Source organism: Talpa occidentalis, unplaced genomic scaffold, assembly GCF_014898055.3.
Source record: "Talpa occidentalis isolate TD23 unplaced genomic scaffold, MPIMG_talOcc4v2.1 talOcc4.17, whole genome shotgun sequence".
Taxonomy (NCBI): domain Eukaryota; kingdom Metazoa; phylum Chordata; class Mammalia; order Eulipotyphla; family Talpidae; genus Talpa; species Talpa occidentalis.
Genome location: NW_023601754.1, coordinates 41977864 through 42003831, shown reverse-complemented (window position 1 = coordinate 42003831; position 25968 = coordinate 41977864). Strand labels below are relative to the sequence as shown.

Sequence of the window (25968 nt, the reverse complement as noted above, 5' to 3'; positions counted from 1 at the left end):
AGTGATTTGCTTCTGATTATGAGCCCATGATAGAGACATGTTTCTGTGAGGGGCGGAAGCCAAACCTACAACATGCGTGCCCCATCATGGAAACCACAGACAGTTTACAGCCACTTTGCTGTAAACACATCTCAAAATTAAAAGCTGCTACGCCTGGCAGCATAGGGCTGGACTTACAAATTTCACAGCACTTAATTTTAGATGAGGCGGGTCAGGTTAAAACTGACCCCACTGAGGGCCACCCTGGTGGCCTAGGGATTAAGTCTCAGCGCCATCACCTCAACCAGCTGATTTTGATCCCCAGACAGGGAGCTGACCCATATGGTCCAGCAGACTTCTCCCGTCTCCCTGCTGCTCCCCTCAGCAGTGTATTTCAGTTAATCCGCCTGTTCTGCTCCCCACTCTGTCTTTGGTGAATCCTCTCACCCTCCTGTACCTCTGGCCTGTACCCCAGTTCTTCCACGCAAAAAAAAAAAAAAAAAAAATCATTCCCATTGACACCTGGGTATCTTTACCCACAGCTATGCTGATTTGATTTTAGAAAGAGGCAGTTTTTCAGCTTAAGGGATTCAGGTGCTGCCCAAACTCACTGACTGAGACTTTACTGGACAGATCAACCTAATGATAACCAGTTCTGGATATCACATCATCCCCTCTGGAACATTCTTGCCCAACCAGTGTTAATACCTTTTTTTTTTTTTTTTAAACTCCTGGCCCTATCTGCTGCTGTTTTCATTAGACACTAGTTTCCCAGTATGTTCCTCATACCAGGACTTCTGTCCTTAATGACAGGCCCCTGCTTGTGTGCCTATAGCTCTGAGGACAGGGAGGGCCGGGGGTCCCACACCACAGGGTACTCACTTTCTTCAAATGCAAAAAACAGTGTCAACAAACATATTCTGAGCCATAAAACAAGCCTTGATAAGTTCAGAAGGGTTCAAGCCATACAAAGTATGTTTTCTGAATACAATGGATTTAACTTAGAAATCAGTAACAGAAAGATCTCTAGAAAATCCTCAAATAGAGACTAAATAACATATTTCTAAAGAACCCAAGGAAAGTGGCTACTGGGAGTCAAGCTTGTGGCAGCTGCAGGGGTCAATATTCAAGAGAGAACTGTGACCTTGACGTGTAAGTTCAATTTCACATACCCCCAATATAAAACATGTAAAAAACACTGGAGAACCAGCATATAATAGTCTCGTTACGACGCGTGGCAGCGGGATGAAAATGGATTACTCAGAGTCCGTGACCAGAACAATGAGACACCTAGAGGGACTACACCAAGAAAGTGCAGCCCACCTCCAAGGGCAGTCTCGTTTTTATTTAGAATCAGACAGAAAGTAAAAAGATCAAAGAAGCAAGCAGGCAAAAGGGGAATGCACAAGTGTATGGGGGATGCATAACCAGCTGGCCCCAGCCAATGTGGAGAAATAAGGAGAAAGTCAAGGAAAGTCTCAGTGTTTAGGCTACTCTAGCCATAACACCTATTGCTGTTTCTGCACATGCTGTTTTCAGCATGTATAGATCCTCCAGGACTTTTGCCCTGAGAGGTTTCTTATCAACTTTCCCTGTTTCTGCACACTGAGAGAATAGTCAAAGCAAAGAATAATCAAGCAAAGACAAAAATAGTTGAGGCACATAATAATACAAAACATAATCTCTCCTCTGCTGTCTCTGAAGGAGCTGAGAGGCAAGGTGACCACCTTGCTTTGGTATTCTGATTGAGACTATTACAAATGGCTCTCCCACGAACTTTGCAATGCCAGCTGAAGAAACTGCTGACAGAATAGGCTAGGATTATCTTTATCATCTCTATGAGCCATATTATTTAAATTTTATTTCTGCTATTTCAAGAAGCAAACTGGAAGATATCGCAAATGCACCATTAGCAGCGAGTGCAGGAACACAAGTAGCTAGGTTTTTGATCAGTATCTCAAGTTTAATACTTTGGAGAATACGTTTGCATTTTGAAATCAAAGCCGTTTTCTTTGGTGCCACTAGCAGGCCAGGTATTGCAGTCACAGAAATGGAAGCTATTAGGACACCTCTGTATTTTTCATTGTACTGGGTGCTATTCCTTTTTTTTTTTCCCCCTAAGATTTTTATTTATTATGTTCAACATCACTTGTAATGAGGGAAATGCAAATCAAAACTACAATGAGATACCATCTTACACCATGAGAATGGCACATATTAAAAAAACTAGCAACAACAAATGTTGGAGAGGTTGTGGAGAAAAAGGAACTCTCCTGCATTGTTGGTGGGAGTGAAAACTGGTCCAACCACTATGGAGAGCTGTGTGGAGATTTCTTGACCTACTAAACATAGAGCTTCCATAGGATCCAGCAATTCCACTCCTAGGTATTTACCCAAAGTACACAGAAACATCAATTCCAAAGAGCACCTGCACCCCTATGTTTATAGCAGCACTGTTCACAATAGCTAAGCTTTGGAAACAACCCAAATGCCCCAAAATAGATGACTGGATCAAGAAGATGTGGTACATATAAACCATGGAATATTACTCAGCATTCAAAAAAGATAAACACATGCAATTTGCAGCAACATGGATGGAGCTGGAAGGGACCATGCTCAGCGAAATAAGCCAGAAAGAAAAAGAAAAATACCGGATGGTCTCACTCATAGTAGGAATCTAGAAAACTTAAATAAGGGACCAGGAAAAAGAATAACTATAAGAAAGAAAACATCAAAATCAACAAACAACTATGAACCAGAGACACTCTATGGGGATGGGGTGGGGAAAGGAGGGATGGGGTCAAAATAAGGGGGTTGTAATTGTATGGGGAATATAGAAATAAAATTTCAATTAAATTTTTTTTTTATTTATTTATACAAGCACTGGGGTACAGACCAGAGGCATGGGAGGGTGAGAGAATCCACCAGAGACAGAGAAGGGAGCAGAACAGGCAGAAGGACTGAAATACACTGCTGAAGGGAGTAGTGGGCGAGATAGGAGAGGTCTGCCACGCCATGTGGGAATCTCACTGGCTGGCCGGGAATTGAACCAGCACCGTGGAGGCTGCAGACAGCTTCACAGTGCTGCACTCAACTGACTGCGCCACCAGGGAGGCCCTGGGTGCTATTCTTAAGGAAGTGGGGAAAAAAAAAAAAGAGGGGCCTCCCTGGTGGCAAAAGGGGTTAAGACGCAACCTACGAAGCTATTCCCAGCCATTGCAGCACGAATATGATCCCTGACCAGGCAGCTGACCCACATGGCGCAGCAGACCTCTCCTGACTTGCCCGCTGCTCCTCTCAGCAGTGTATTTCAGTTAACCTGCTTGTTCTGTTCCCTACTCTATCTCTGGTGAATCTTCTCAACCTCCACACCTCTGGCCTGTACCCCAGTTCTTGTATGCATAAATAAATAAATCTTTTTAAAAAAAAAGAAGAGAGAATGAATCCAAAGACAAGTAAAATAAATAAAATAATGAAAATCAGTGGAGAAACCAATGAAACAGAAAACAACAAAACAATAAAGCAAATTTTGGGAAATAGAAATGTGGTTCTTTGAGAATATCAATAAAATTGATAACTATTAATCAGTTTGATCAGAAAAAAGGAAACAATTTACAAATATTAGGAAAGAAAGGTCACATCATTATAAATTCTATAAAAATTAAAAGGCTAAGTTATTGAATTTTCAGGCTCCCCAGCAGATATGACACCAAACACACAGGCAAAAAAGTGAAAGATAGGTAAGTTACACTAAATCAACATTTAACATTTATGGAATACAATATGGAGGTTTCTCAAAGTATCAAAATATCAATATGGAGGTTTCTCAAAATACAGCCCAGCAGTTCTACTCCTGGGTATGCATACAAAGAATACAACAGCACCAAAGACAATGGAAGGGATATATGTACTGCTAGGTCCACTGCCAACAACAGCCAAATTATGGAAACAACCCAAGTGCTCAAGGGCAGATAAGTGGATTAAGAGGATGTGGTCCATACCCACAATGGAGTACTATGCCATAACAAAATAAGAAATTTTCCATTCAAAAATTGGGTGGAACTGGAGTCCATGGAATTGTAACCACATGGGAGGAGATAATGCCAGGGAAAATGTCAGAAGAAAGTCAAATACTGGATAGTGTCACTTATACTATGTGGAATATAGTGAAAACAAATATTTTCTAGGTTTTGGCTACTGTCTCTTTTGCTGTACAGAAGTTTTTTATTTTGATGTCATTCCAGTTGTTTCTATTTGCCTTTGTTTTTTCTTGGCTGTTGAGAGGAGACCTCAGAGATGTTTCTGAAGTTTATGTCATGGAGTGTTCTTATGTTTTTTCCTATATATTTTATGGTTTCAGGTCTACAGCCAAGTCTTTTTTAAGTTGATTTTTCCATACAGTGTGAGATAGTGGTCTAGACGTGATAACACTGCACCCAACTGGTATTTCAGACTAATATCGCTGTCTGAAATTAGCGACCTTAATTATACCTGAATGTGAACCCTCCTTTGCTATGTCACCTAAAATACTCACAGGTTCTGGGGACTGGTCTGTGAACAGTTTGGTTTGTGAGGCATTATCCTGCCTATCACAAAGACCTAAATCAATGGAAAAACATAATGTCTTCATAGGTCAGAAGACACAGGAGGTTAAGCTGTCAGTTGAACATGACTCAGTGCAAGTCCAATCATAATTTCGTTGTGTCTGCTCCTCCATACCATCATATCAATTTTTTCTTATTATAAGTTTTTGCAATGTGGTGTCTATTTTGTACTTATAGGGCATCTTAATAGGGACCTCAAATTTTCTTTGCGTATAGATTTGTGAAACTTTAGAGTTTCACAACCCAAACTCACATACCCAAGTTGTTCTAAAATATTTAGTTTTTCAATTACTATTAAGCATCAATTTTCTAATTAAAATTCAATGTATTTGCCATACTTCAGTGCTTAAAGCAAGTGGCTGCCACATTGGACAATGCTGTGTGCCTGGGGAGAACTCTCAACTCTCTGTGCTTCACACACTTCACCTGTAATCTGGGAGTGAGAGTAATACCCATCTCAAAGGGTGAATATTCAGTGAGCTCCTCCATGTGAAGCACTCCCAGTCTCCCACCAGTCACCCGGAGCTGGCATTTGGCCAGATCCCAGGGACAGAGCACACAGCACAGTAGTAGCTAGGCCAAGAGGCCAGGAGAGTCCATGCTGGCACCACCCCCCCCAAGGTGAGGAAAGTGCAGGTTCCACCTCCTCAGGATATCAGGAGTATTATAAGGTTACCGTATCGTTGGCTCCATCCTCCAGGGTCAAAGAAGTATGACTCACTTTCTGACCCTGACTCTGGGTCTAGCAAGGGATCTACTTAACAAAGCACCTGCCTTTATTTTCCCCATGCCCCTTTGGAAGAGGGCAAGAGAGAGAGGTGGAAAGCCCAGCCCCAGTTACAACAGATGAATATGGACACATTCACTCATGTATTTTTATTTTATTTATTTTATTTTAATTTATTTTTTTTTATAGAGGCATGGTTTATTTATTTATTTATTTATTTATTTATTTATTTATTTATTTTTGTTTATACATGCACTGGGTACAGTCAGAAGCGCGGGAGGGTGAGAGAATTCACCAGAGCCAGAGCGGGGAGCAGAGCAGGCAGAAGGACTGAAGTACACTGCTGAGGGGAGCAGCGGGCGGCAGGAGAGGTCTGCGCGCCATGTGGGACCCTCCTCCGGTGGCCGGGGAGCAGCCGGGGATCGAACCTGCGCAGCAGAGGCTGCGGGCAGCTTCGCAACCCAGCGCTCAACTGCTGCGCCACCGGGGAGGCCCCACTCATGTATTTTTATTTTTATTTTTTTATTTTTATTTTTTTTTTTAAAGATTTATTTATTTATTTATACAGGCACTGACAGTCAGAAGCGCAGGAGGGTGAGAGAATTCACCAGAGCCAGAGCGGGGAGCAGAGCAGGCAGAAGGACCGAAGTACACTGCTGAGGGGAGCAGGCGGCAGGAGAGGTCTGCGCGCCATGTGGGACCCTCCTCCGGTGGCCGGGGAGCAGCCGGGCATCGAACCTGCGCTGCAGAGGCTGCGGGCAGCTTCGCAACCCAGGGCTCAACAGCTGCACCACCGGGGAGGCCCTCATGTATTTTTAAATGATGTTTGCTCCCCCTGCCCTGCCCCTCAGGTGTAGTCCCCATAGAATTTCCTTCACCAATGAACCCATGCAATTCCACTCCTAGGGATCTACTGAAAGGACACTAAAACAATGATTCAATAAAATACCTGTACCCCTATGTTTATTGCAGCGCTATTTATAATAGATAAAACCTGGAAACAACCCAAATGCCCCAAAATAGAAGACTAGAAGATGGGGGTCTATATACACCATGGGCTACTATTCAGCAATCAAAAAAGATGCCATTCACAGCAACATGGATGGAGCTGAAAGGAATTACACTCAGTGAAATAAGTCAGAAGGAAAAAGAAAAATATCAGATGGTTTCACTTATAGGAGGAATATAGGGGAACCAAATGAGGCATCAGGTGAAAAAAATAGTAACAATACAAAACCCGCACGTATTTGACAAACGGACCAAGCCTGGGAGAGGCTGGGCAGGGCAGGCTCAGAGCATTGATGGAGATGGATGGAAGCCGAGGGGATGCGATCTAACTGGGCCCTGTCTCTGTGCTCCAGGTGCTGAGAGTCTCTAGGAGAGCTCAGGGACACTGCAGCAGATAGGCAGGGAGACACACACATACAGGTGGCCAAAGGTGGCAGAGGAATATACTGCACAGTGAAGACAGAACCAGAGGCGGGGAGGCCTCTGACAACCCCAGTGGTCAGAACAACCCAAGAATCACAGACTCCAATCACCTGCCGGGTCTAGGCTGGCTCCCCGAACCCACGCACCTCTGAGCCTCACCAGTTCTGTTCACCCTCCACCTCCCAGCCCTCCGTTTTCTATCATTCCCATCTGTGGCTATCAAAGAAGGAGGGTGAAGGAGGGGAACTGGGGAGACAGAGCTGCTAAGAAGACAGGGACAGGGAGGTGCACAAACACACAAGTACACACAGGGACACACACACATACAGGGACATACGTGTGAACACACCTTCACTCAGGAAACCATCAAAATACCTCTAAGCCAGCACACATGCAAAAGTATACACATAATTGGCCTCTCTGGTGGTGCAAGGGGTTAAGACACATCTGTGAAGCTATCCGTAGCCTCTGCAGCAGGAATTCAAACCCCACCAGCCACGGAGATACACACATGGTGCAGCAGACCTCTCCTGACTCGCCCGCTGCTCCCTTCAGCAGTGTAGATCTGCCTGTTCTGTTCCCCACTCTGTCTCTGGTGAATCCTCTCACCTCTGGCCTGTACCCCAGGTCTTATATGCATAAGTAAATAAATCTTTTTTAAAAAGTATACACAAAAGAACATGCAGACACAGACACACAAACACACAAGCTCACAACCGCCCTCATCCCATTTAAAAATGACATATACACACACACATACACACACACACCCACGAGCACATGAACACAGCAGAAATAAGTAAACAAGCATGCTTTGGGCCTCCCTGGTGGCACAAGGGGCTAAGTCTCAGCACTATGAGGCTATCCACAGCCACTGCAGCACGAGTTCGATCCCAGCCAGGCAGCTGACCCACATGTCGCAGCAGCCCTCTCTCATCTTTAGCAGCGTATTTCAGTCAATCCGCCTGTTCCTCTCCCCACTCTGTTTCTGGTGAACCCTCTCACCCCCTGCACCTCTGGCCTGTACCCCAGCTCTTGTATGCATAAATAAATGAATCTTAAAAAAAAAACCAAAAAACAAAACAAGCATGCTCTGCACACATACCCACAACTTAACAAACATAAGCACACACGGTCTCTTGGACTTTGGTTTCCCTGCCACAGTATCTGCCCCATGAGGTAGGGTGCGCAGGGCAGGGAGTGAGCAGCCACGGGGCTGCCTGAGCAGTCCCTACTCTGAGCAGTGATGAGAGTGGAGGCGGAGAATGGGTGAAGTTACACAACTGGGTGGGGCTGCAGGCTCTAGATAAAAGGCCCCACCCCTGGCTGCAGCCATTGGAAGGCAGGCAGACCAGCACCATGGAGCTCAGCGTCCTCCTCCTCCTGGCTGTCCTCACAGGACTCCTGCTTCTGATGGCCAGGGGCCAGCCTAAGGCGTACAGACGCCTCCCACCAGGTCCCCGGCCTCTGCCCTTTTTGGGGAACCTTCTGCAGATGGATAGAAAAGGTCTTCTCAAATCCTTCCTGCAGGTGAGACATGATGGACGGGGCCTCAGGGGGCTCCGTGCCTTGGCACTTGGGAGTCACTCAGCAGGAGGGAGGCACCGTCCAGGCTCAGGAGTGGGGTGTGGAGGGTGGTGAGAAGGGCATGGGCATGAAGACTGGTGGGTGGTGGTCAGAGAACCAGAGGCACCCTGCTTGGCTGGCGGTGAGCAGGTGCTGTTCCTGGAGCAAACAAGTGGGTTTGGAGAGAAGGCCGGGTGTGTGCACTGGTGTAGTGTTTCACTGCTTTGCCACCTCTTTGCCACTTTCCTGGGTCCCTGCCTGCCACTGGAGAGAAGAAGGGGTGGCGGCACCAATCAAGTAAGGCTGTCCCCAGCTAACAAAGGAGAGCAAATCTGGCCAGGTGTCAGTGCCAGGACCGGGGAAGGAGGAGGGGCAGCAGGATGGCTCTCATGGGGCATTGGCTGTGCTCTGCACCATGACTCTCCAGGCAGAATTTCACTTTTTTTTTTTTTTTTAAGATTTACTTATTTATGCATACAAGGACAGATATGTGGGGGATGAGAGGATTCACCAGAGACAAGAGCGGGGAACCAAACAGGCAGATCTACTGAAACACACTGCTGAGGGAGCAGTGGGAAAGACAGGAGAGGTCTGCTGCACCATGTGGGTTGCTCCCTGATCGAACTCATGCTGCAGAGGCTGCGGACAGCTTCACAGGCAGCGTCTTAACCCCTTGAGCCACCAAGGAGGCCCAGAATTTCACTGTTGATGATCTATTTGTTCATGAACAATGAAATCAACACCATGAACCCAGCACCAACGGTCAAGTGGAAACTGACAATAACTTCCAGGCACCCGTGCTCCTCAGTGCTCTTCCGCCTGCCAGGGCAACCATGCTCCTGTATTTTGAACTTGTCATCTCTTTGCTTGAATAGTTTTCTCCATAGGTGGAGGCCACTGAGGCATAGTATTAAGTTCCTGTTGTCTTCACTCTATCACAAGGTGCTGTACTCTTATAACTCTGGACTTAGGGATATATTCAGAACTGTGTGAATAGGATTTATCTACGTTGTCAGGAGAATTCCTCAGTTCCCTTTACAACCCCCAGTCACTACCTGAAGTGCTATCCAGCCATAGAGGTAGGACAGGGAGGCTCAGCCTGGGGATAGTGTCTGTCCTCACACAGTCAGGCTGCACAGAATGAAGCCAGGATCCACACAGAGGTAATTTCATCTCCAGTGTCCTCATGTGGAGCTGACTTCAATGGGGCATTACTTTGAGAATTTGATTAAAACTGTTGTGTTCACTCTTTCTAAACATCCAAGAATATTTTTTTTTTAAAAAAAGATTTATTGGGCCTCCCCAATGGCGCAGCGGTTGAGCGCTGGGTTGCAAAGCTGCCTGCAGCCTCTGCAGCGCCGGTTCGATCCCCGGCTGCTCCCCAGCCACGGGAGGAGGCTTTCCTGGTGGCGCAAGGGGTTAAGATGCAACCTATGAAGCTATTCGCAGCCATTGCAGCACGATTTTAATCCCCTGGCCAGCCAGGGAGCTATCCATATGGCACAGCAGACCTCTCCTGCCGCTGCTCCCCTCAGCAGTATACTTCGGTCCTTCTGCCTGCTCTGCTCCCTGCTCTGACTCTGGTGAATTCTCTCACCCTCCCGTGCTTCTGACTGTACCCAGTGCTTGTATAAATAAATAAATCTTAAAAAAATTTATTTATGCTTACAAGAACTGGGGTACAGGTTAGAGGAAGGGGTGTGTGTGAGAGGATTCACCAGAGACAGAGTGGGGAACAGAACAGGAGGATTGTCTGAAATACACTGCTGAGGGGAGCAGAGGGCACTGCTGTGCCATGTGGGTAGCTCCCTGGCTGGCCTGGGGATTAAGATCGTGCTGCAATGGCTGGGAATAGCTTCATAGGTTGCGTCTTAACCCCTTGCGCCACCAGGAAAGCCCCCAAGCATATTTTCTTATGAATAAAATATTGAGAGTTCTTAAAACTCTTCCACGGACATTCAAAGACCCTCTGGGAGTCCAAGAGACTCCAGTACCATTGCATCTCTAAGCAGAACTGCAGGGAGAGAGGAAGGGGGAGCAGGAGGGAAGCAGAGAGAGAAAGAGAGAGAGAGAGAAGGGGGAGAGAGAGAGAGAGAGAGGAGAAGAAGAAGAAGAGAGGAGGGGAGACACTTGGGTGTGTGAGAAGAAGAAGAGAGGAGGGGAGAGACTTGGGTGTGTGATGACATGATGGAATGGAATGGGTTGGCGAGAGTGGCAATTCTCCTACAAGCTCCCAAATATTTTTGGATGCAGGCAAACACAGGTTCATGTTCTAGATTCCACTCTTACTCATTGTGTCTCAGTTTCCTTTTATGTAAAATGAAATGTTGCTGAGACTGTGTGCCCACTAAGACTCTGTGAGGATTAATCAGGGTTGAGCAGAGGGCCTGGTGTATAGTAAGTGCTCATTAAATGCAGTTACTTTGATCCACTCTTTCATTTATTCAATCGTTCAATAATAACAGAGTAGATTCTGTTTGGGGAAAATTTCTAGGTGTTGGACAAGGCTTATAAACTAAAAGAAGGGAATATTAGGTATATAAGAGCTGTGAGTGAAATAAAGCAGGATGCTACCTCAGAGAGTAGTGGGAGTTCCTTTTGATTGAGTGGGTAAAGAAAAGCTCAGTCTTGCTTTGATCGTGCGGAGAGATCCTGAGAGATGCAGGTGGAAGGCACTGGTTGAGGCAGGGATGCTGCAAGGAATCTGAAGTGGAGAAACTCTTAATGTGTGAGCGAGAACAGGGAGACTGGGTCTGAGTGAGTGGGATGAGAAGCAGAGGGGTGATATGTACCACAGTGGAGCAGTCTTATTTTCAGTGTGGAGGGAGCCTTGGGGGATGGAGCAAGCTAGGGATATTAATCACTTTCCATCAACGGGCGTACTCTGGCTTCAGAATGGAGTGGTCTGGGTGGCAAGATGATTATAGGGGACAGAGGAATGGAAGTAGGGAGACTAGTGAGATTTCCAGGGAGCAATAAGAAAAATTTTTTAACAAAATTAACCTGTTCATGATTATAAGTCAACTATTTATTGCAATTAATATCAACCTAAAAAGCACACACTCCTAAGTACCCAGCTTAGTGAATGTCTCAAAAGAGCATATTCAATTCAAGTAACTGACATACAGAGAAGTAGCAACAGGGTCTATGCCTAAAATATTCCTCATGCCCCCTTCAAGTCACTACCCTCCCACTACCCTAATTATAGTCTCAAGTTACTTGCTTTCAAACTTCTTATAAATAGGATTATGACGTATGGACATTTTGTGTCATTGCTTTAACTCAACAGTTACAACTGTGAATTTCAGTCATGTTGTTGGGTGTAGCAGTGGGTTTTCTTTTTCATTGCTGCACAGTAGTCCACAGCATAAATACAGTACTATTTATTCTACATACTATTGCTGAACATATTATTGATAAAATTTATATAACTCTTGTTGTTTATTTTTATATGGCTATATGTACAAGCTTTTGTTGAGCAAGTATCTGGGTGTTGGAGTTGCTGAGTCACTGAGTATACTTATGTTTGGCTTAAGTAAATGCAATCAGGCATCAAGTAACAATGGGATACATTCTGAGATAGTGTTGTTAGGAGAGTTCATCATTGTGACAGTTCTATATAGACAGAAGTCTAAATGTAGAGGTTACTATGCACATATGTTCAATGGCACCATGTATTCAGACCACTGTAATATGCTGCCCGAATTGACCCTAACTTCATCATGTGATGAATGACTATACTGCTGAGCAGTTTCCCAAGTGGTTGTGCTGATATTATAACTTTTCAGCCTTCACTATCCCCCAGAAGTTTATCATTCTCCCTTCATGTCTACCAATAAGGTGGCACAGGGATGTTTTCCAGTGAATCTTCTAAGAGGTAGGTAACAGGTTGAGATTGGGCCATAAGAAGGATGAATCTTTAGTTCCAATGGCAGAGAGGTGTGACCAGACTCAAGGGTGTGGGCAACGTTGGTAGTAGAAATATTTAACGACATATACTGCTGAGGGCACTGATCATGCAGACTCGCCTTGACACATGGTTCATCCTTTAATGTCCGCCTCCTCTGACAGGGAAAGGAAGCCAAGGTGGAGACTCTTGGGGCGGTGATTTATTTGTAAGTGTTCTAATGGTTTAACAGCTGGGATGGCCACTGAGTTGCACTCTAATATCAACCGTGGGTGTCATGTGCTTGGCAGCTCCGAGACAAATATGGGGATGTCTTCACGGTGTACCTGGGGCCAAGGCCAGTGGTCATGCTATGTGGGACTGAGGCCATACGGGAGGCCCTGGTGGACAATGCTGATGCCTTCTCTGGTCGAGGAAAAATTGCTGTGATTGATCCAGTCTTCCAGGGCTATGGTAAGAGGCTCAAGGGGCCCGGGAAGGGATGGGAGGGAAGAAGGGGCTAGAGAGTCTGAAAAAGCAGGAGCTGCAGTGGAGTGGATGCAGAATTGCCTTCTTCTATAATCCACACCTCCTCTCCATCTCTCCTCCCAGGTGTGGTCTTTGCTAATGGGGAGCGTTGGAAAGCCCTTCGGCGATTCTCTCTGGCCACCATGAGGGACTTCGGGATGGGAAAGCGGAGTGTGGAGGAGCGGATCCAGGAGGAGGCTCAGTGCCTGGTGAAGGAACTCCAGATGACCAAGGGTGAGGCCAGGGGGACCAGGTCAGAGAGAAAAAGAGTAACACCAAAGACAAGCAGAGCAATAGCAATGGAAACCAGAGGGATGAACTGGGCAGAGAAAGAGCTCCACAGGGAGAGAGACAACCCTAGAGACATCAGACAGAAGGATGAGGACACAGAACGGGGACTGGGGACAGATAGGAGTAGGAGGGAGCCAGAAGAACCAGGAGAGATACTGAGTTATTCTTTTTTTTTTTTTTTATAGAGGCATGTTTTATTTATTTATTTGTTTGTTTGTTTGTTTGTTCTGTTTATACATTCACTGGGTACAGTCAGAAGCGCGGGAGGGTGAGAGAATTCACCAGAGCCATAGCGGAGAGCAGAACAGGCAGAAGGACCGAAGTACACTGCTGAGGGGAGCAGCGGGCGGCAGGAGAGGTCTGCGCGCCATGTGGGACCCTCCTCTGGTGGCCGGGGAGCAGCCAGGGATCGAACCGGCGCCGCAGAGGCTGCAGTCAGCATCACAACCCAGCGCTCAACCACTACGCCACCGGGGAGGCCCGATACTGAGTTATTCTTGGCAAGAATAACCCAAAGACTAAACTTAGACATGAGCACACCATTTATTGGGTTCATGGAAACCAAGGCATGGATTGATCGTATCTGTCAAAGGTAGAAGTGGGTCTTAGATACAAGAGAGCAAATAGGGTCAAAGGAAAACAACAGACCTTTGAAAACAACCAGTTGAGCTTTCCTTTCTGGGGGTGACCTGCTGGTGAGCTGGCAGTGATCACAGAGGGCAGTTGGGGTATTCTGCTTTTGTGAAGACTGGCAAAGAAGCATCTCTGGTGGTCTTGCAGTCTCCTATGAGGGTGTTTAGGAGACGCATAGTGACAGGGTCCTATGCAGATACTGCCAGACATAGTTGTGGAGTCTGGGAGGGAAAAGTAGAGGGTGAATGTTGTGCAACCATTCCAGGTTGGGCAGGTTCCTTGTTGATCCGGGCAGATGAAAAGAGAATTTTGGAGCCTTCAGTATTCTACTATGCCTTTATTTTATTTATTTTTTATTTTTAAAGATTTATTTATTTATTCATACAAGCACTGGGTACAGTCAAGAGGCACGGGAGGGTGAGAGAACTCACCAGAGCCAGAGCGGAGAGCAGAACAGGCAGATTGACAAAGTACACTGCTGAGGGGAGCAGCAGGCCGCAGGAGAGGTCTGCGAGCCATGTGGGACCCTCTCCCGGCAGCGGGGGATCAATCCGGCGCTGCAGAGGCTGCGGGCAGCTTTGCAGCCCAGCGCTCAACCGCTGCGCCACTGGGGGAGGCCCTCTACTATGCCTTTAATGCTGAATAGGGAACCGGACACAGGCAGACCAGGAAGGGAGGTATCAACTGAGCCCCCTAGTCTCAAAGTGACCTCGCCCTCTCTGGGGCTTCTCTCTCACATTCTCTATCTCCCTCTTGCAATGATCTCTCTGGGGCATCCCAGCTGACAGGTATGTGCACCCCTACCTGCTGGCTTCTAGGCATAGGCCCTGGGTGCCCATGTGTATACCACGCTCATGCTTCTAAGTGCAACTTGCACCAACACGGTATCACGTGTGGGCAATGAGACTTGGGAGGAAAGCATGGGTGCTGGTGGCAGTGAGAAGGGGCCTGAGCACTCCACTTTCCCAATGATGAAGCGCAGGGAGCAACAGAGCAGATGTTCAGGGGGACTGCAGTGAAAGACAGGAAGACAGAGAACGGCAGAGATGGGGGAACAGGACAGACAGAGGAAGACACTAAGAGAGAAAGAGACAAAGGCATAGGGAAATTGAGGAGGAGAAAATTATAGACAGATGGAAAGAGAGGGACAGACGGGTGGGACCCGCTGCAGCCACCTGCAGGCTGAACTTCTGGGCTCACAGCCTCTCCCTGCAGAGCCAGGTCTGCACCCGGAGTCTACAGACAGACAACTCTCAAAGCAGATAGATAACACGAAGGAGAGGGACAGAATGAGGGAGAGGGAGAGCAGAGTTTGAAAATCTGTAGCTGTGATGGAGCTCGCCCTGGCACGTGCCTGCCCTGTTCCCAGAGTCCAGCAGGGGTCGGGCGAGTCAGGTGGGCCGATGTGCTCAGGGCTCACCCTCTGCAGATGGGCCGCCAGGTCTGACCCTGTCTCAGAGATGAGAGGTGGGTAACCCTGCTCAAACTGCTTAACCTTTCCACCCATCTATGAATCGCAACAACAGAAGTGCATCTTCGGCACTGGCTTGTGGTGAGGATGAAATGAAACACGGTGTATTATCCGACTCGGCCCTGGCACACAATACAAGCTAGTGAGTGGCAGCTGCCATTGTTTTGCTCCCTTGATGAGCAAGGAACCAGGGCGGGTGGCCATATAGCCTGGATGGCAGCCACAGGCTTCCCAGGTCTCTGCGCCTTGACCTGACCTCTCCCTCCTAGGAACCCTCCAGGACCCCACCTTCTTCTTCCATGCCATCACTGCCAACATCATCTGCTCCATTGTCTTTGGACAACGCTTTGAGTACAAAGACCCCGAGTTCCTGAGGCTGCTGGACCTGTTCTACAGATCCTTCGCGCTCATCAGCTCCTTGTCCAGCCAGGTCAGGGAGAGGCTGAGCAAGGGCGGGATGAGGTGCACATTCGGGGGTGGGGGGGGTAGGGGGGTGGAAAGGGTCATCTGCTCTGAGTCCCCAGAAATACAGTGCCGGGGTGCTAGACAGGGAAAGACACAGATGGGCAAGAGAGACAGCGATGGATGCAGAAACCTGGAGGAGGGGAGAGATGGTGGGGGAGACTAAGAGAAAGAAAGGGGAGGGAGTGTCGGGGGTAGTGATAGAGGATCAGAGAGACTGAGGTGAGGGCTTAATAGAGAGAGAGGAGAGAAAGGAAGAGGAGAGGGAAAGAGATAAGACAGAGCAAAACCAACAAAAGACAGAGATAAAGGAATTCTCAGAGCCAGCACAGAGAAGGGTGAGAAAGAGCGTGAGCGAGCGCCCCCCTCTGGAACGTCCGTGCAGTGCAGGATTAAGCACCAGGAGGCAGCTCCTCCCTGTAACCTGCTCCTCAGCCCCAGGTGGACTCACAGCCCCTCTCTCCTCCACAGCTGTATGAGCTCTTCTCTGGCGTCATGAAGTACTTTCCTGGCACACACAGGAAAGTGTGTAGCCACCTGGAGGAAATCAATGCCTTCATTGGCCGTAGTGTGGAGAAGCACCGGGAAACCCTGGATCCCAATGCGCCCCGGGACTTCATAGACACCTACCTGCTCCGCATGGAAAATGTGGGGCTTAGGGGGGATAGGCATTGGGGGAGGGAGGAAAAGATGGGGCGGGATAAGGGAGGGGGGAGGGGAGCAGAGGGAAGCAGAGAGGGTGGCAGGAGAGAACAGGAAAAGGGAGGGGAGATGCAAGGGGAACTGAGGGGGATAATCAGCCTGAGGCAGGTAGACCACAAGGGCAGCCAGAGGTCAATACAGAGATGGAAACCAGGTCAGACAGAGTGGAGAGGGACTGATGGAGACAGGCTGACTGGATGGCTGCAGCCATCCAGGACAGAGAAAAGTCAAGGGTGTGAGCTGGTGCGGGGGTTTTGGACAGGGAGGGCGCCAGGGAGGGGAGAGAGCTCAGGCTCCAGGATCTCCTCACACAAACTCCACCTCTCTGCTCCCAGGAGAAGTCCGACCCCAACAGCGAGTTCCACCACAAGAACCTCATCATCACCACGCTCTCCCTCTTCTTCGCCGGCACAGAGACGACCAGCACCACCCTGCGTTATGGGTTCCTGCTCATGCTCAAATATCCCCACATCAGAGGTGGGGGTCAAGGACAATTATAGGAAGGGGTCTTCAGACCCCTTTTTGGGCAGCAGAAGTGGGGCCAGGGATTTCACACGAATGAGAGACTCAGCGGCCCCTCTTAGGCCAGCACTGCAGGAAGGAGGTCCCAACTCAGTCAGTTGTGCGGGTAGATGGATGAAGGAGGGATCCCTTGACTTGTCCCCCACTGTTTTCTCCCATCACTTTAAGATCAACTCATCCAACCTTCCATCCATTCACCCCTCCCTCCCTCTCCTCTGTCCAACTACCTATCCACCCATCCACTGACCTACCTGTCCTTTCATTTATTAGCTACTCTGTATATGCTGATTCTCAATCAGTGAGTCATCCACAGTTACACACTTTCATTCACTTATTTGGACTAAGTATTGCTCTACTGATCCACTGAAACAGTGACTCATTGAATGAACCTTTCCCATATATTTACTGGCTCATTCGTTAATTAAATCAGGAGTCCATCTGTCCTTTGAGCTGTGAGTTTAATCCTCCCATCCGTTTTTCACTTGTGCCTTCATCCATCTTTCTTTCATTCACCCACTGAACAATCCACTCAATTATTCACCGCACTTCAATTAAACCATCTATTCAGTTACTCCTCTCCCTACTCATTCCTTCCCTAGTTGTACAATCACATCCATTCATGGGATTGACTGACCAAGGTCACTCATTTATTGGTTTCTGGGCCATTAATTCATTAATGACTCATTAATTTATTTGGATTAGTAATTCATCTGGGTAAGTAAATCTGTGTATCTTTTGGTTGGTTGTTCTTCATTTCATCTATCTTTCTGTTTTTCAACTGGTCCAAGGATTTATTTATTTAAACACAGTTCTTGGGTCACTGTTTTATATATGTATATATATTTTTAAAATTTATTTTATTTTTATGCATACAAGAACTGGGGTCTAGGTGTGTGTGTAGCGGGAGGTGGGGGGAGGTAGAGGATTCACCAGAGACAGAGTAGAGAGCAGAACTGGCAGAGCTACTGAAATACACTGCTGAGGGGAGCAGCGGGTGACAGGAGAGGTCTACTGTGCCATGTGGGTAGCTCACTGGCCAGGGACTGGACTCACGCTGCAGTGGCTGGTGATAGTTTGATAGTGCTGAGACTTTATTTTTTTATTTTTTTTAAAGATTTATTTTTATTTATTTATACAAGCACTGGGTACAGTCAGAAGCGCGGGAGGGTGAGAGAATTCACCAGAGCCAGAGCGGGGAGCAGAGCAGGCAGAAGGACCGAAGCACACTGCTGAGGGGAGCAGCGGGCAGCAGGAGAGGTCTGCGCGCCATGTGGGACCCTCCTCCGGTGGCTGGGGAGCAGCCGGGGATCGAACCGGTGCTGCAGAGGCCGCGGGCAGCTTCGCAACCCAGCGCTCAACCACTGCGCCACCAGGGAGGCCCAGTGCTGAGACTTTAACCCTGCCCCACCAGGGAGGGCCCAGTCACTGTTATATTAACAGTTCATTTCCGGGTCTCCCTGGTGGTGCAAGGGGTTAAGCACAGCACTACAAAGTTATCTGTAGCCTCCACAACCTGAGTTTGATCCCTGGGCCTGGAAGCTGACCCACATGGCACAGCAGACCTCTCCTGTCTCCCTGCTGCTCCCCTCAGCAGTGTATTTCAGTCAGTCTGCCTGTTCAGTTCCCCTCTCTGTCTCTGATGAGTCCTCTCACTGCCCGCACCTCTGGCCTGTTCCCCAGTTCTTAGATGCACACACAAATCAATCTTTTAGAAAGATAGTTAATTTCTATTCATCAAGTTCATAGCCTCAGCTCTTCATCTGAAATTGTGTGTGTGTGTGTGTGTGTCTGTGTGTGTCCCTGTTCGCACAGTGAGAAAATCCATCCCATTCATTGTATTTCAAAGGGTGAGGTTTCTTGCTGCTGCGCTCATCCTTCCCCACCCTGGTTGCCCTAAAGGGGGTCAATGATCTAACCCTTTACTGTAGGTTTTCCGTGGCTTGAGAGCGCAGAGAATGCAGTGCTTTTGCTAAACTGTCTCTTGGAAATGAGACTCACAGGTCTCATTATTATGCGCAGAGAGGGTCCAAAAGGAGATTGACCGGGTGGTTGGCTCCAATCGCTCTCCAGTCTTCACGGACCGAGCCAACATGCCTTACACTGACGCAGTCATCCATGAGATTCAGAGATTCGGAGACCTCCTCCCCATCGGGGTGCCCCATATAGTCACCCAAGACACTCATTTCCGAGGGTACATCATCCCCAAGGTGAGCCCAGTTTGGTGTGAATCTCTAAAGTGACCTGTTACTAGTTTTCTGTTACTAGGGTTTGATATTTCAGGGGTAGCATGTGGGAGGAAATGGCAATATCTTTTGATCTTGCAACACTCCTCCAGGGCACTGAAGTATTTCCCATCCTGAACTCTGCTCTCAATGACCGGCGGTACTTTGAGAAACCAGAAACCTTCAACCCTGACCACTTTCTGGACGCCAGTGGGGCACTGAAGAAGTGCGACGCTTTTTTGCCCTTCTCCATAGGTAAGACGGCACACCCGGCCTCCCGGGACCAGTGTGCAGGTGCCAACCCCCCTTTGACACCCAAGAAGGGTCTGTGCTTCCTCAGCAGTTTCTGGGGGCGAAGATAACACATGGCCCAGGGAGGGGCCTGAGCCACAGCGCCTGCCCTGAGCTGAGGACACCCCGCCAGGGGGCACTCCTTGTGCTCACAAAACAGCTTAGAGCACGGGCAGCTTAGACAGGCTTGGGCTGAGGTCGCCCAGTAATTGCTGTGAAGGGCCAGGACTCTGATCATTATAAAGTCATATTGCAGTAAGTGTTCTCAAGGGGCTTTGGGAGCAAAGGGGAAGCTCTCTGGGCGGGTCGGAGGGAAAGTTGAACGGGAGCACTGGCTGCTAAGTTAAAGACCTCAGGGGTGAGTTGGGTCAGCTGCTGCAAAGACCGTTCCCCACAGAGGAGCAGGGCCACCGCCTGCAGGTGGACAGAGCACGGCGCCCTGGACAGGCTCTGGGAGCACAGAGAGCCTGGGTGTGGGTACAGGCAGCACGAGGGTAAAGACTGGGCTGGGCGTGTGCAGATGCTCCACCCCGCCCCCCATTCTCCACCTTGGCTCTTCCAGAGAAAACCCTGATGCTCAGGTGCTGGTCCTCTGGGGGAATGGGGTGCTCCAGCAACAAGCCCCTAATCCCGGGTTCCCTCTGTGACTGCAGGGCCCCGGGGCTGCGCTCCGCCCAGGGCACTGAGCACCTTAGTTCTTCTGAATTGAGCGCTGGGGCGTGAAGTGACAGGAGGGTAACTCCCTGAGCACTCGTCCTGCCCTAAGGTTAGAGAGAAGCAGAGAAATAAGGACAGAGAGGGGCCTCCCTGGTGGCACAAGGAGTGAAGCACAGTACTCTGAAGCTATCTGCAGCCTCTGCAGCACGAGTTTGAGCCCCGGCCTGGGAGCTACCCCCATGGCACAGCAGACCTCTCCTGTCTCGCCCGCTGCTCCCCTCAGCAGTGTATTTCAGTCATTCGGCCTGTTCTGCTCCCCACTTTGTCTGGTGAATCCTCTCACTGTCCCCCTCCCCCAACACCTCTGGCCTCTATCCCAGTTCTTGCATGCATAAATAGATCTTTAAAACAAAAAGGAATAGGACCTCCCCTGGTGGCCCAGGCAGTTGAGCTTTGTGCTGTGAAGGTGTCAGCAGCCTCTGCAGTGCCGGTTGGATCCTGGCCGGCCAGCGAGGGTCCCACATGGCACCGCAGACCTCTCCTGCCGCACCCACTGCTCCCCTCAGCAGTGTATTTCGTCAGTCTGCCTGTTCTGTCCCCTGCTGTGTCTCTGGTGAATCCTCTCACCCTCCCGCGAATCTGGTCGGTGCCCTGGTTCTTGTATAAATAAATAAATCTTAAAAAGAAAAACCAAAAATAAGGACAGAGAGAGACAGACAAGGCTGGTGAGTGAGAAACGGAAAGAGGGACAGAGACACAGAGATGTAGACTTGGGAGACAGTGACTATGAGGAAACAGACAGAGAGAGAGAGAAGGAAGGGGAAGTGGTGAGAGGAAGAGGGAGGTTAAGGGAAATGAAGAGCGAGAGAGAGAGAAACAAAAGGAGACAGAAAGTAGTGGCATAGGTGGAAGAACAGTGCAGGAGAGAAAAGACTGTTGAAGGGGTGGGGCGGGGGGACTGAGACTTTAGAAGGGTATGGCTCTCCCCCGTCACTATCACAAAGCAAATACTACACCAGTAGGATCTTTGATAGACACCAGGTGTGAATCTAATTACAAATATTACATTCTTTAAGCTCAAATAGCCTATGAGGTAGGCACAGAGATCCCTTACAAGGACAAGGACGTTCAAAATGTTAGGTGAGCATGAGCACAGCCCTGGCATGTGTGAGCTGGCGCCCCCAGGCACGTCCAAGCTGAAGCAGGTGCTTCTACTCTGAGGGACCCTGAACCCTGGGGGATCCTCACTGAGGCTACAGACTCCCGGAAACTGCTGCAGGGCACACCTGCCTGGCTTCAGAGGGCTTGGGAAACCCAAGGCCCTCCAGGAACTGTGGCTGAAAGGTCAACCCCTTGCAGACCTGTGCAGTGGGCGGGGGGGCTGGGCTTCGGGCTGAGACGGGCACAGGATGGGCAGCTGCCTCCTGCCCACGCGGGATTCTTTGTGCCCACAGGGAAGCGCATTTGTCTCGGCGAGGGCATCGCTCGCACAGAGTTATTCCTCTTCTTCACCACCATCCTCCAGAACTTCAACGTGGACAGCTCTGTGGCCCCTGAGGACATCGACCTCACACCCATGGAGTGTGGTGTGGGCAAACTGCCCCCGGCTTATCGGATCCGCTTCCTGCCCCGCTAAGGGAGCTGGGGCAGGGAGGTCTAGGATTCTGGGTTCCTCACGTGTCCCACCTCTGCAGAAAATGCCTCTGAGTCTCTCCAGGTCTTCCTTCCTCTCAGAGGCCTGCAGGAAGCCAGTGTCCGTCTCCCTCCCTGGTGGCCTCCTCCATGGGGCATCCTTTCTGTAGTCTCCCCTCTCCCGTCATGCTGCAGTTCCCCAGAGGCTCGAGACATGTTGCTGCTAGAATTCCAGGAATGGTGTCTGTACAGACCAAGGGTTACAGGGAAACACGGCTCAGGCTCTCTGAGGTTCTGCCTCCCAGGCCACGGCTCATCTAGAGCGACCGCTCCTTCCCAAGAACCATCACGCTTCCTTTATCAACTGTAGGGGCTCCAGGAACTGCTCAGAGCTGATGCCTCTTGAATCATCCTAACAGCCGTGTGTGTGTGTGTGTGTGTGTGTGTGTGTGTGCGCGCGCGCGCACACGCGTGTGTTGATTAGGCCTACTTTGCAGATGTATAAACAAACAGAGGCTGGGTGGGGACCTCAGTCGTCGGAGGTCACATGGCTAATGTGGGAGGAGCAAGATGCACAGTCGGCCTGGCTCCAGACAGAACTCAGTTTCCTCACTGACTTCCCGTTCCCCAGAAATTTTTGAATTCAGGTGGAATTCACATAAATACCATAAAACTTTAGCATCGTATGGTGCATAGATTAGAGGCATTTACTTCTTGCTGTTGTGCCATCACCACTACCTAGTTCCAAAGCAAGCTCTACCCGCTTCTAGTCACTCCCCACTCCCTCTTCCCCTCACCCCTGGCAAACACCACCTGTGTTCTGTCTCCATGGATGGCCTCTTTGGGATATCTCCTATAAATGGAATCTCATACCACATGCGACCTTTTGTGTCTGGTTCTTTCAGTTAGCCAATGGATTGAAAAATCGTTCAAGAGTCATCCAGGTTCTAGGGCGCAGAACCTAGAAGCAGGGGCTGAGGGGAAGGCCCCTCTCCATGTGTGGCTGGCCTTCCTGCCTCACGGCCACATCAGCCACTCCAGGAGTGGTTGTCCTCATCATTGTCATTCTTGCTCCTGGTCCCTTCTTCAGTTCTCAGGAAGCTTTTCCTCAGCCCAGGGCCCCCCGAGACCGTGTGATTCACAACTGATGCCTCGGGCTCCCAGCTATTCCCAACAACCTCCTCAGCCCTGACAACCTGGGTCAGGGGGTGCGTGGTTTCACCTGAGACCCATGTGCTGTGAGGTTACTTCGTGACATTTGTAAAAGGGAAGAATTTCTCTTCCCCTCAGTGCAGCTCCATGCAGCTCCTTCCTAACCCCCTCATCTCAGCGCAGGAGCTTGTGTGGCTCATGATGGGTGATCAAAGTAGTTACCAAGGAGCAATGAAGGACTGAGCAAGTGATTCAATCAGCCAGGCCCCCATGGAGCTAAGCATCCCCCAGCAGACATGTCTCCAGCTCTCTCTTCTGATGCCCAGAATAATCTCTGTCCCCAGTGGGCACATGATGCCCCAGTTCTGCCTGCCAGTGACTCTTGGTTTCTTGTGCTGGGAAGCCACCCTTTGACACCACTGATGTGAGCCGGCCTCAGGGGCAACCTCCGGCCCCGCCTTCTCTGTTCCACCAGCTGGTAGTAGTTCCCTTGGGGACACGCTCTCCATCTTCGGAGAGGAGGACCCTGCTTCTTGGCCCCTTCATGGAGGTAATGAAGGAAGGGGTTCTTTGATCTCCACCTCCTGACCTGTGGGGCGGGGGGACTGGACCTTCCTCAGATACTGTCACAAACTGCTTTGCAGATTAAATGAGATAATCACACACTCACAAGAGAAGTGCTTGGACTATGTTAACGTTATTTATGTGACACATAAGTAAATAAATCCTCAAGTTGAGGTCAGAGGCGAAGTCACTGTTCTTTGGTCAGACTGAGTCTCACCCCAGCCAGGTGAGCTCCTGGAGTGGCTGTTGTGGCCATGAGGCAGGAAGGCCAGCCATGCATGGAGAGGGGCCTTCCCCTGAGGGCCTTCCCCTCAGCCCCTGCCTCTTAGCTCGAAGACGGTGGCACAGCAGCCAGGGATTCACCCACAGGGATGAAATGGTGACACTGGAACCAGTCTTGAGGGTACCTGTGTTGGATCCCAAGCCAGCAAATTGAGAGTTGCCAGCACTACCTTCTGTGATCTGGTTGTGGAGTCACACCATGTCGCTGCCACAACCTCCCATCCCAAGGGCAGTTCTCAGACCCACCGGGCTTGAGGAGTGGGCACAGAGGACAGAGAAAGCATCCGATATCTTAAATCAACTGTGGCAACAAAGTGAGTTTATAAAGAGTCAAGATGAGGGCTTGAGAGCAGGGGAAAACTCCAGACAGTTCTTGGAAGATGCCTGAATGGTGAGGTTTTCAATGAGGATTTTGTCCAGTTTGGAAGGGAACAATTTGACAATTTTACAAAGAACACCTGGCCAGGTGTCCCATCAATGCACCCATCATATATTGTCTGCAGGTGGAGGGAAACATTTGCCCTGTGCATTCAGAGCCTTATCTTCTGGGAACTGAGCGTTTTAGCCATGCCAGATGCCTTGGAGACTGTCTTTCTTGAAGTTACTCATTTGCCTGGAGGCAGCTTTGCTGTTATGGTCGGTGCAACTTCTTCACCAGACCAGTCCTGCTGTGTCTTAACTCTTAGTGCCTTTACCTTAGTTGAGAGCAGGGAGAGGCTGACCCACTACATTGTTGGCTTTGGTTGAGGAGCGGTGAGGGATAGGGTTTGTCACCGACACCTAACCGGTTTATGGGGACAGTGGTACCTGGGCAACAGGGTGGGTGAAATAATTCAGGGAGGGACCAGTGGCAGCCTGGCACTTAGCCATGTAATATAACAACATATTACATTACATATACTATAGATACTGTATACAATGCATATATATTACATAAATACATATACAACACAATGTAATTATACTATAATATATAATATAGCATTTTATATATATATATATAAATATTATAATAACATATATACCTAAGTCTGTCTTGGAAAAAATACAGCTGTCATAGATGCTATCAAAACACCAGGGATCTAGGCCTCATCAGAATAGTGACCCTACCACACCCCAGGGCCTGGTACAAAAGGTGCTGGTTGGCTGGTCACAAAGTTATGGAACAGGTACAGTTGATGGCTGTGGGAGATTTTTGACAGATTCTTCAAAGCAGTCACTGTCCTTCCTTGTAGAGCCCTTTTTGCAGATAGATTATAGCTCCCCATGCTAGAGACACCAAACTTGGCCCCAAGTGTTGCTTTGGCCAATGGGAGGCAAGCAGACATTTGGGGGTCGTGGCAGCAAGAGCATTAAGAGCCCCTGCCTGGGTTGCCACCAGCCCTCTTTTTCCTCTGCTTCCATACTAGGCAGATTCCTGAGGCCCAAAATGAAGACTTGCAGCAGAATCTTGGCTATCTCTCCATGAAAATGAATGTGAGTGAGAAACACACCTTTGCTGCTGGAAGCAATTGAGGTCTTGCAATTGTTTGTTACTGTAGCATAGCGTAGCATCAGCTGACTGATACGATAAGGCCAGAAATGACCCAGGGATAGAAGAAAGTGGGACTGGCCCTCTTCCCTTGGACGAGACTTGATTCTTGTTACTCTCAGTTTCTGCTCTCTCCCTCTCACCAATTTTCTCTGTGTTCTCATTTCTCTGTGAATGTCAATCTCTGTGGCTCTGTCTCTAAAACTCTGAGGCCATCTTGTAGGGCTGAGTTTTTCTCTCTGTTTCCTTCTCTTTTAATAACAACAATATCAGCAGCAGTAACAACTTAATAATAAAAGTAACTGTTTCAAGAATAAGATCAGGGGCCTCCCTGGTGACGCAAGGGGTTAACACAACCTATGATGAAGCTGACCACAGCCACTGCAGCGTCAGTTTGATCCTCGGCCGGCCAGGGAGCTACCCACATGGCACAGCAGACCTCTCCTGAATTACCCGCTGCTCCCCTCAGCAGTGTATTTCAGTCAGTCTGCCTGTTCTGCTCCCTACTCTGTCTCTGGTGAATGTTCTCAGCCCCTGCACCTCTGGCCTGTACCCCAGTTCTGGTGTGCATAAAAAATCTTTAAAAAAATAAGATCACATTAACTTATGTTCAGTTGACCAAAACAAGTCATGTGGCCACTTCTAGTATTAAATGAGCAGAGAAATACAATTTCTGCCAGTTTCTGGGGAGGGGAGTTGGGAGGACTGGCTGCATATGAGAACATAGGAAGCTGTGTGACTTCCAAAGTGAGGTCATGAGAGGCAGGAAGGTTTCCACCTAGTCACTCTCAAGAAGCTTTGCTCCAAAACAATCTACACCGACACACGCCACTGC

The 25968-nt window shown here is 48.9% G+C and overlaps 2 protein-coding genes across 7 annotated transcripts in view; one reads left to right on the top strand and one right to left on the bottom strand.

Annotated features, from left to right (window-relative positions):
• LOC119248645 (cytochrome P450 2G1-like) overlaps positions 1-25968 on the bottom strand; it is a 343966-nt gene that overhangs the window by 22820 nt on the left and 295178 nt on the right. The window lies entirely within an intron of this gene.
• On the top strand, positions 8093-22504 carry LOC119249344 (cytochrome P450 2B11-like). The gene is made up of 9 exons (XM_037516618.2): positions 8093-8271; positions 12505-12667; positions 12806-12955; positions 15386-15546; positions 16050-16226; positions 16616-16757; positions 18822-19009; positions 19138-19279; positions 21427-22504. The coding sequence occupies exons 1-9, from the start codon at positions 8101-8103 to the stop codon at positions 21606-21608; spliced, it is 1476 nt and encodes a 491-aa protein (XP_037372515.1). The 5' UTR covers positions 8093-8100; the 3' UTR covers positions 21609-22504.

Coding starts and splice junctions, on each gene's coding strand:
- LOC119249344 (XM_037516618.2), top strand. CDS start 8,101: ATGGAGCTCAGCGTCCTCCTCCTCCTGGCTGTCCTCACAGGACTCCTG. Junction 8,272..12,504: donor TTCTCAAATCCTTCCTGCAG/GTGAGACATGAT, acceptor TGTGCTTGGCAG/CTCCGAGACAAATATGGGGA. Junction 16,227..16,615: donor ACCTGCTCCGCATGGAAAAT/GTGGGGCTTAGG, acceptor CTCTGCTCCCAG/GAGAAGTCCGACCCCAACAG.